At 62.4% G+C, this 10,865-nt stretch overlaps 1 protein-coding gene across 1 annotated transcript in view; it reads right to left on the reverse strand.

Annotated features, from left to right (window-relative positions):
• Positions 1-10,810, reverse strand: part of HIF3A (hypoxia inducible factor 3 subunit alpha) — a 32,250-nt gene extending 21,440 nt beyond the window's left edge. The window contains exons 1-4 of the mRNA XM_090130041.1: positions 10,692-10,810; positions 5,463-5,653; positions 2,463-2,599; positions 1,065-1,149 (exon numbers count right to left, since the gene is read on the reverse strand). Coding sequence (XP_089986167.1) covers positions 1,065-1,149; positions 2,463-2,599; positions 5,463-5,653; positions 10,692-10,714 — 436 coding nt within the window. The 5' untranslated portion in view covers positions 10,715-10,810. The remainder of the gene's footprint in view (positions 1-1,064; positions 1,150-2,462; positions 2,600-5,462; positions 5,654-10,691) is intronic.
• Between the last annotated feature and the right edge of the window lie 55 nt (positions 10,811-10,865).

Genomic DNA, 10,865 nt, shown 5'->3' on the forward strand with positions numbered 1-10,865 from the left:
ATTGGGGCCTGGGGGAACGAGGGGGGGGGTCAGAGGAGGGGGGGGGTGGGGGGGTCAATGGGTTGGGGGGGATGGGGGGGGTTAATTGGGGGGTGGTGTGGGACATGGGGGGGGTCAATGAGGGGGGGGCACGGGGGGGTTAATCGGGGCTGGGGGGGGCGAGGGGGGCGGCAGAGGAAGGGGGGGCGTGGGGGGGGGTCGATGGGTTGGGGGCAATGGGGGGGGAACATGGGGGGGTCAATGGGGGGGGCATGGGGGGGGTTAATTGGGGGCTGGGGGGGCACAAGGGGGGGCTTTAATTGGGGGTGGGGGGGGACAAAGGGGGGGGAATCGGGGGTGGGGGGGGCGAGGGGGGGCAGAGGAGGGGGGGCATGGGGGGGGTCAATGGGTTGGGGGGGGTGGGGGGGTAATTGGGGGGTGGTGGGGGACATGGGGGGGTCAATGAGGGGGACAAGGGGGGGGTTAATTGACTGGGGGGGGCAAAGGGGGGTTAATTGGGGCCTGGGGGAACGAGGGGGGGGGGTCAGAGGAGGGGGGGGTGGGGGGGTCAATGGGTTGGGGGGGATGGGGGGGGTTAATTGGGGGCTGGGGGGGGACATGGGGGGGTGAATGAGGGGGGGGCGTGGGGGGGTAATTGGGGGGAGGGGGGGGCGAGGGGGGGGGGCAGAGGAAGGGGGGGGCATGGGGGGGTCAATGGGTTGGGGGGGTAATTGGGGGGTGGGGGGGACATTGGGGGGGTCAATGAGGGGGGGCGTGGGGGGAGTAATTGGGGGGTGGGGGGGTCGGGGGGGGCAGAGGAAGGGGGGGCGTGGGGGGGGTCAATGGGTTGGGGGGGTTGGGGGGGGAAACATGGGGGGGTCAATGGGGGGGGCATGGGGGGGGTTAATTGGCTGGGGGGGCAAGGGGGGGTTAATTGGGGGCTGGGGGGGCACAAAGGGGGGGCTTTAATTGGGGGTGGGGGGGGACAAAGGGGGGGTAATCAGGGCTGGGGGGGTGAGGGGGGGGCAGAGGAGGGGGGGGCATGGGGGGGGTCCCGATATTTGGGGGGGGGGGGGTGTTTGCACCATGGCGGGGGCTGAGGGCGTCGTGCAGCTCCTCGTGATCACACGGGTGCACGAAGTCGAAGACGCTGTGACCAATCAGCTCCAGCTGGGGGGGGGGGGAGAAAGGGGGGGGAGCAGCGTGAGCTCCTTTGCACGGGGATTCTTTGCACGACGATCCTTTGCACGAGGATTCTTTGCACGGAGATCTTTTGCACGAGGACCCCTTTTTGCACAGTGAGCTCTTGCACGAAGGCCCTCTGCACCAGGAGCCTTTGCATGAGGGCCTCTTGCACGAGGGTGGTGCTTTTCACAACGGCCCTTTGCACGGGGATCCATTGCACAATGGCCTCTTACACAAGGGCCCTTTTAATGAGGAGCTCTTTTGCTAATTATGAGCACTTTGCACAAAGATCCTTTGCACGAGGAGCTTCTGCATGAGGAACCTTTGCACGAGGCTCCTCTTGCACAAGGATGCTTTGCACGAGGATCTATTTGCAGATTCAGCCCTTTGCACAAAGATCCTTTGCACGAGGAGCTCCTGTGTGAGGAACCTTTGCACAAGGCACCTCTTACACAAGGATCCTTTGCATGAAGACCTCTTGCACGAGGATCCTTTGCACACAGTGCAGACACCTCTTGCACGGGGAGCCCTTTGCAGGACGAACTCTTGCACTAGCACCCCTTGCACAAGGACTCCTTCACACGAGAGCCCTTTCCCCACATTCACCCCCTCCCTCTCCCTATGCACAACCATCCTTGCACGAAAGCCCTTCGCACACCTCCCTCCTTTCACAACAACCCTTTGCCTTCCCCCCTTTGCACGAGCAGCCCTTGCACGAGGGCCCTTCCCCCACCCCCTCCTCCTTACTTTCCACACCCCGTTTTCACAATACCCCTTTGCACGCCCCCCCCTTTTGCACGAGGACCCCTCACACGAGGACCCTTTCCTCACATCCACCCCCCTCCCTTCGCACACACCCCCGTTTCACAACACCCCTTCCACCCTTCCCCCATTCCCTTGCACGAGCACCCCTTGCACGAGGACCTCTTCCCCACCCCCTCCCCCTTCCTTTCCACACCCAGTTTTCACAATACTCCTTTGCATGCCCCCCATTTGCACGTGGACCCCGTGCACGAGGACCCCTTGCACGAGGACCTCTTCCCCACCCCCTCCCCCTTCCTTTCCACACCCCGTTTTCACAATACCCCTTTGCATGCCCCCCCTTTTACACGAGGACCCCTTGCACGAGGATCCCTTGCACGAGGACCCCTCACACAAACACCCCATCCTCACACCCACCCCCCTCCCTTCGCACACGCCCCCGTTTCACAACACCGCTTCCACCCTTCCCCCCATCCCCTCGCACGAGGACCCTTTGCACGCACCCCCCTCTCGCACGACTGCCCTTGCACACTCACCTGGCCGAGCCCCAGCAGGCGGCTGACGTTCTCAGACAGGAAGATCATGTCGCCGCCGTCGCTGAGCACCATCAGGAATCCGCTCAGCGCTCGTGCGTAGCACACGTCCACCTCCTCCGCCGCCGCCGCCCAGGTCCCTTTAAGAGGGGGGGGGGGGGACATTGGGGGGGGGAAGGGAGGGGAGGTGTCACCCCCCCGCCCCCCGTGTCACATCACCCCCCCATCGTCATCGTCACTTCCTTAAGACCACAGAAGACCCCGCCGGTCCCGCGGATTCACATCGGCCCCGGAGATCCCATAGATCCTCTGTTGGACCCATAGATCTGCCATTGGCCCCATAGATCCCATAGATCCACCGTTGGCCCCAGAGATCCTCCATTGGCCCCATAGATCTGCCGTTGGCCCCATAGATCCCACAGACCCTCCATTGGCCGCATAGATCCTCCATTGGCCCGAGAGATCCCATAGATCCTCCATTGGCCCCATAGATCCCATAGATCCTCCGTTGGCCCCATAGATCCTCCATTGGCCCCACAGACCCACTTTGGACCTATAGACCCTCCATTGGCCTCATAGATCCCATAGATCCTCCATGGGCCCCATAGATCCCATAGATCCTCCGTTGGCCCCATAGACCCTCCATTGGCCTCATAGATCTTCCGTTAGCCCCATAGATCCACCATTGGCCCCATAGATCCCACAGACCCTCCATTGGCCCCATAGATCTGCCATTGGCCCCATAGATCCCACAGACCCTCCATTGGCCCCATAGATCCTCCATTGGCCCCATAGATCCCATAGATCCTCCATTGGCCCCATAGATCCTCCATTGGCCCCATAGATCCCATAGATCCTCCATTGGCCCCATAGATCCTCCGTTGGCCCCATAGATCCCATAGATTCTCCACTGGCCCCATAGATCCTCCATTGGCCCCATAGATCCTCCACTAGCCCCATAGACCCCATAGAGCCTCCATTGGCCCCACAGACCCTCCATTGGCTCCATATATTCTCTATTGGCCCCATAGATCCTCTGTTGGCCCCATAGAACATCCATTGGCCCCATAGACCCTCCATTGGCTCCATATATTCTCTATTGGCCCCATAGATCCTCTATTGGCCCCATAGAACTTCCATTGGCCCCATAGACCCTCCATTGGCCCCACAGACCCCCACAGACCCTCGATTGACTCTGTAGACCCTCCATTGACCCCATAGACCCTCCATTGACCCAAAGACCCTCCATTGGCCCCACAGGCCCCATAGACCCTCCATTGACTCTGGAGACCCTCCATTGACCCCATAGACCCTCCACTGACCCCATAGACCCTCCATTGACCCCACAGACCCTCCATTGACCCCACAGACTCCATAGACCCTCCATTGACTCCGTAGATCCTCCATTGACCTTACTGACCCCCATACACCCTCCATTGACCCCATAGACCCCATAGACCCTCCATTGACTTTGGAGACCCTCCATTGACCCCATAGACCCTCCATTGGCCTCACAGACCCTCCATTGACCCCACAGACTCCATAGACCCTCCATTGACTCTGGAGACCCTCCATTGACCCCATAGACCCTCCATTGACCCCATAGACTCTCCATTGACCCTACAAACCCCATAGACCCTCCATTGACTTTGGAGACCCTCCATTGACCCCACAGACCCTCCATTGACCCCACAGACTCCATAGACCCTCCATTGACTCTGGAGACCCTCCATTGACCCCATAGGCCCCCATAGACCCTCCATTGACCCCATAGACCCTCCATTGGCCCCACAGACCCTCCATTGACCCCACAGGCCCCACAGACCCTCCATTGACTTTGGAGACCCTCCATTGACCCCATAGACCCTCCATTGGCCCCACAGACCCTCCATTGACCCCACAGGCCCCATAGACCCTCCATTGACTTTGGAGACCCTCCATTGACTTTGGAGACCCTCCATTGACCCCATAGACCCTCCATTGACCCCACAGACCCTCCATTGACCCCACAGACTCCATAGGCCCTCCATTGACTCTGGAGACCCTCCATTGACCCCATAGGCCCCCATAGACCCTCCATTGACCCCATAGACCCTCCATTGACCCCATAGACCCTCCATTGGCCCCACAGACCCTCCATTGACTTTGGAGACCCTCCATTGACCCCACAGACCCTCCATTGACCCCACAGGCCCCATAGACCCTCCATTGACTTTGGAGACCCTCCATTGACCCCACAGACCCTCCATTGACCGCACACACCCCCCATTGGCCCCATAGACCCTCCATTGACCCCACAGACCCCATAGACCCTCCATTGACTCTGGAGACCCTCCATTGACCCCATAGGCCCCCATAGACCCTCCATTGACCCCACAGACCCTCCATTGACCCCACAGACCCCCATAGACCCTCCATTGACTCCGTAGATCCTCCATTGACCTCACTGACCCCCATACACCCTCCTTTGACCCCATAGACCCCACAGTCCCCATAGACCCTCCATTGACCCCAGAGACCCTCCATTGACCCCACAGACCCCAGAGACCCTCCATTGACTCTGGAGTCCCTCCATTGACCCCACAGACCCCATAGCCCCTCCATTGACTCTGGAGACCCTCCATTGACCCCATAGGCCCCCATAGACCCTCCAATGACCCCAGAGACCCTCCATTGGCCCCACAGACCCCATAGACCCTCCATTGACTCTGGAGACCCTCCATTGACCCCACAGTCCCCATAGACCCTCCATTGACCCCAGAGACCCTCCATTGACCCCACAGACCCCAGAGACCCTCCATTGACTCTGGAGACCCTCCATTGACCCCACAGACCCCATAGACCCTCCATTGACTTTGGAGACCCTCCATTGACTTTGGAGACCCTCCATTGACCCCATGAACCCTCCATTGCCCCCTACCGACCCGAAATACCCCCAGAAAACCCCACCGAACCCTCCGAGACCCCACAGATCCCATTTGGGGTCGGCATTTGGGGTCGCACCGGCGGCCAGCAGGCGGTGGACGCGCAGGTAGCTGATGGTGAGGCGCATGATGGAGGCCTTGTCCAGGTGGGCGCTGACGCCGCGGGCGAAGGGCAGCGTGTGAGCCAGCTGGTAGAACACCTCCGTCTCACGGCTGCGCCGGCACCGCGCCGCGTCCCGTGAGCGTTCCTTACGGAGCTCCGGGGTCGACCTGAAATAATGGGATCGGGGCCGGGAGGTCGGGAGCGGGATCGAGAGCGTGGGGTTTGAGGGGTTGGGATGGGTGGGATTGAAGGGAGCGGGGTGGTGATGGGGTCGGTTGGGTGCTATGGGGTCGGGAATGGGGGGATTGGGAGAGCCAATGGGGCTGGGGGGACTGGGATGGTGATGGGGTCAGTTGGGTGCTGTGGGGTTGGGAATGGGGGGATTGGGAGAGCCAATGGGACTGGGGTGGGTGATGGGGTCCATTGGGTGCTATGGGGTCAGGACTGGGGGGACTGGGGGGACTGGGATGGTGAATAGGGTCAGTTGGGTGCTATGGGGTCGGGAATGGGGGGATTGGGAGAGCCAATGGGACTGGGGTGGGTGATGGGGTCGGTTGGGTGCTATGGGGTTGGGAATGGGGGGACTGGGGGGACTGGGATGGTCAGTAGGGTCGGTTGGGTGCTATGGGGTCAGGACTGGTGGGATTGGGAGAGCCAATGGGACTGGGGGGACTGGGGTGGTGATGGGGTCGGTTGGGTGCTGTGGGGTCGGGAATGGTGGGATTGGGAGAGCCAATGGGACTGGGGTGGGTGATGGGGTCCATTGGGTGCTATGGGGTCGGGAATGGGGGGATTGGGAGAGCCAATGGGACTGGGGTGGGTGATGGGGTCGGTTGGGTGCTGTGGGGTTGGGAATGGGGGGATTGGGAGAGCCAATGGGACTGGGGTGGGTGATGGGGTCCATTGGGTGCTATGGGGTCAGGACTGGGGGGACTGGGGGGACTGGGATGGTGAATAGGGTCAGTTGGGTGCTATGGGGTCGGGAATGGGGGGATTGGGAGAGCCAATGGGACTGGGGTGGGTGATGGGGTCCATTGGGTGCTATGGGGTTGGGAATGGGGGGATTGGGAGAGCCAATGGGACTGGGGTCCATTGGGTGCTATGGGGTCGGGAATGGGGGGATTGGGAGAGCCAATGGGACTGGGGTGGGTGATGGGGGCCATTGGGTGCTATGGGGTTGGGACTGGGGGGACTGGGATGGTGATTGGGGTTCGTTGGGTGCTATGGGGTCGGGAATGGGGGGATTGGGAGAGCCAATGGGACTGGGGTGGGTGATGGGGTCCATTGGGTGCTATGGGGTCGGGAATGGGGGGATTGGGAGAGTCAATGGGACTGGGGTGGTGATGGGGTCTATTGGGTGCTATGGGGTCGGGAATGGGGGGATTGGGAGAGCCAATGGGACTGGGGTGGTGATGGGGTCTATTGGGTGCTATGGGGTCGGGAATGGGGGGATTGGGAGAGCCAATGGGACTGGGGTGGTGATGGGGTCCATTGGGTGCTATGGGGTCGGGAATGGGGGGATTGGGAGAGCCAATGGGACTGGGGTGGGTGATGGGGTCCATTGGGTGCTATGGGGTCGGGAATGGGGGGATTGGGAGAGCCAATGGGACTGGGGTGGGTGATGGGGTCCATTGGGTGCTATGGGGTTGGGAATGGGGGGTCTGGGGGGACTGGGATGGTCAGTAGGGTTGGTTGGGTGCTATGGGGTCAGGACTGGTGGGATTGGGAGAGCCAATGGGACTGGGGTGGGTGATGGGGTCAGTTGGGTGCTATGGGGTTGGGAATGGGGGGTCTGGGGGGACTGGGATGGTCAGTAGGGTCGGTTGGGTGCTATGGGGTCGGGAATGGGGGGATTGGGAGAGCCAATGGGACTGGGGTGGGTGATGGGGTCCATTGGGTGCGATGGGGTTGGGAATGGGGGGATTGGGATCACCAATGGGGCTGGGGTGGGTGATGGGGTCGGTTGGGTGCGATGGGGTTGGGAATGGGGGGATTGGGAGAGCCAATGGGACTGGGGTGGGTGATGGGGTCGGTTGGGTGCTATGGGGTTGGGAATGGGGGGATTGGGAGAGCCAATGGGACTGGGGTGGGTGATGGGGTCGGTTGGGTGCTATGGGGTCAGGACTGGTGGGATTGGGATAACCAATGGGACTGGGGGGACTGGGGTGGGTGATGGGATCAGTTGGGTGCTATGGGGTCGGGACTGGTGGGATTGGGATCACCAATGGGACTGGGGGGACTGGGGTGGGTGATGGGGTCAGTTGGGTGCTATGGGGTTGGGAATGGTGGGATTGGGATCACCAATGGGACTGGGAGCCATTGGGTGCTATGGGGTCAGGACTGGGGGGACTGGGATGGTCAATAGGGTCGGTTGGGTGCTTTAGGGTCGGGACGGGGGGCATCGGGTGGGTGTGCAAGGGGCTGTGTGGCATCACGTGGGTGTGCATGAGTGTGCAAGCGTGTGTGAACCCGCGCCCCTGCACACGACACGTGGGAGGTTGTTGTGCAAAGGGCTGCGGTTGTGTGTGAGCGTGCAAGCGTGCAGAGATTGCTCCCTGTTTGCACACTTATGTGGGTGTGCACAAGGGTGTGGGGGGAGCGTGAGTGTGCAAGCAGACCGGCACCCCCGTGTGTGTGTGTGTGTGTGCACAAAGGGGGGTGGGCGTGCACAAGGATGTGGGTGTGCAATGTGGGGTCCAGGAGTGTGCAACAACACATGAAGCGGTGTGCTTGTGCACGCTGGGAAGGAACACGTGGGTGTGAGAAGAGCTGTGGGTGTGCACTGTAGCACATGAGTGTGCAAGCATGCATGAGTGCATGCCCTTGTGCACCCTATGTTCAAGTACGTGGGTGTGCAACCGGTGTCCAAAATTGCACAAGCACACAAACACACGCATGTGGGCAGGTAAGGGGCGTGCAAACGGGGTGGGGGTGCACAGACCCTCAGAAGGGGGTGTGTGAGTGTGCAAGAGCACACGAACCCGAGTGCTTGTGCACACTAGGATGGAACACGCGGGTGTGCAAGGGCTGCGGGAGTGCACTACGGTGCAGGTGTGGACACGTGGGGGTGGACGAGTGTGCAAGCGTGCGTGGCATTGAGACCCTGGCTGTACGTGGGTGTGAGCAGGGCTGCACGCTACAGCACACGTGTGGGCACACAGGCGTGCAAGCAAGCGTGCGACCACGTGTATTTTCTTACAGACCACACGCGCGTGCAAGGGGCAGCCGAGCTTTGGGGGTGCGCACAAGCTAACCAGGGAGGGGGGCTGGAGGGGGGAAGAAAGGTGAGGGTGAGGGCTTGCACGAGCGTGCAAGAAGCCGTGCCCTCGTGCACACACGGGGTGGGTGTGAGCGCCGCGGCCGCCTGTTGGTGAGCGTGCGAGCGGCGCTGGTGCAGCTACGTGCAGGACGAGCTGTTCCTGTCCCTGGCACTGAGCCCGGGGGGCCTCGCACGGGGACGGGACACGAGGAGGGGGGGGGGGGTGGAGGATGAAGGGGGGGGTGGAAGTGGGTGTGCGAAGGGGGTGTGGTTATGCAAATGAGCGCTGATTTTATGCTAATGGCACGAGGAGCGCACGAGGATGGTGTGTGGGTGCGCTGGGTGCTGGGGGTGGGACTCGCGGCTTCGTGGCTTGCACACGTGTGAGCAAGGGCACACGGAGGGCTTGGGGGTTTGCACGAGGAGGTGTCAGGCTTGCACCACGCCCCGCTTGCACGAGGATGAGCGTGCTTCACTGTATGACGCAACGATTTGCACGAGGGCGCGTGAGGCGTTCATGAGGATGCGCCCAGCTCGCACGAGGACACACCAGGACGCACACAGCTCACAACACGATGCACCAGGAGCCCAGCAGCTCCACCAGCGCACCCACGGGATGCACGAGGATGCACCCGACTCACACCAAAACGCACGAGGACGTGCAGAGCTCACACGTGGCAGCGCACCAGGATGCACGTGGCTCACACGAGCGTGCACCAGGACTCCCAGAACCCACAGCAAGACGCACCACAACACACCCGGCTCACACGAGAGCACGTAGGAACACCCACAGCTCGCACCGTGATTCACGAGGACGCACCCAGCTTGCACGAGGATGCACCAGGACGCACGTGGCTCACACGAGGATGCACCAGGACACCCAGAACCCACACCCAGCTCGCACACCACCACACGACGACAGCCACAGCTTGCACGAGGATGCGCCAAGACACCCAGAGCTCACAAATGACACACTGGGGCACACGTGTCTCGCACGAGGACACGCTGGGCTGCTTGGCTCTTGCACGAGGACCCATCCGTGTGCACAAATCTTGCACGAGGGCCCACCAAGGACACCTGGGCTCGCACCAGGATCCACCACGACACCCGGAGCTCTCGCACGAGGACACACCCAGCTCACACCCCCCCCACCCCTTTGCACACCCGTTAGAAGCAGGAGATCCCACAGCCCCCCCTCCCCCCCCACCCATTTAAAGGGCCACACACCCAATTCCTCCCCACGACCCCTCCCCGCTCTGCCCACCGCCCCCCCCAACCCCCAGTCATCACTTTAAGCCCCCCCCCCCCCAATATGGGTCAGATCCCCCCCCCAACATGGGCCCCCCCCCCCCTCCCCTATAGGAAGAATTCGGAGAGAAGGGGGGGGGGGGGTCGCAAAAGGGGGGGTCCACAAATTAACCCCGGGGGGGGGGAGGGTCTGGGGGTTCCAGGGGTGGGAGAATGGGGGGGAGGGGGGTCGTTACTTATGAGGTCCCCCCCCACCAACCCCAGGGGGGCGGATCCCCCTCTTTAACCCACCCCGAAGGGGCGCGGGGGGGAGGGGAGGGGGGGGGGATGGAGGGAACCAAACGCCCCCCCCCCTCCCTCCAACCCCGGACCCCCCCCCCACAAACCCTGCACTCTCTGAACCCCCACAGGGATTCGATCTCCTCTCCAGACAGGACCGGATCCTGACCCCCACCCCCCACTTCATCCCACGACACCCCCGGAACTCAAGACCCCCCCCCAGGTGCCCCCACGACCCCCCCCCCCCCATCCTCCACCAAACCCCACCAAGGGGCTGAATCCCCCTCCTCATATAACACCCCGTCCTGCTCTCCCCCCCCCCCAAGCCCCACGACCCCCACCCCCTCCTCCCCAAGTTCACCAGGACCCCCCTCCCAGTACTCTATTGTCTACGGGACCCCGCCGGGACCCCCCCGTACCTTGTCCCGGGTCTCCCTTCCATGGCTGCCGCCGCCACCGCCCTCTGAGCGCCCGCACCCACCGCTCCGAGCCCCCTCCCCGGCCACGCCCCCTCCCCACAAACCACGCCCACATCGCTTTAAAGCCACGCCCACCTGTCACCCCCCCCCCCCCCCAGCCCTCCCCACCCAACC

This window comes from Phasianus colchicus, chromosome 38 (assembly GCF_987193195.1).
Source record: "Phasianus colchicus chromosome 38, bPhaCol1.hap1.1, whole genome shotgun sequence".
NCBI classification, from domain to species: Eukaryota; Metazoa; Chordata; class Aves; order Galliformes; family Phasianidae; genus Phasianus; species Phasianus colchicus.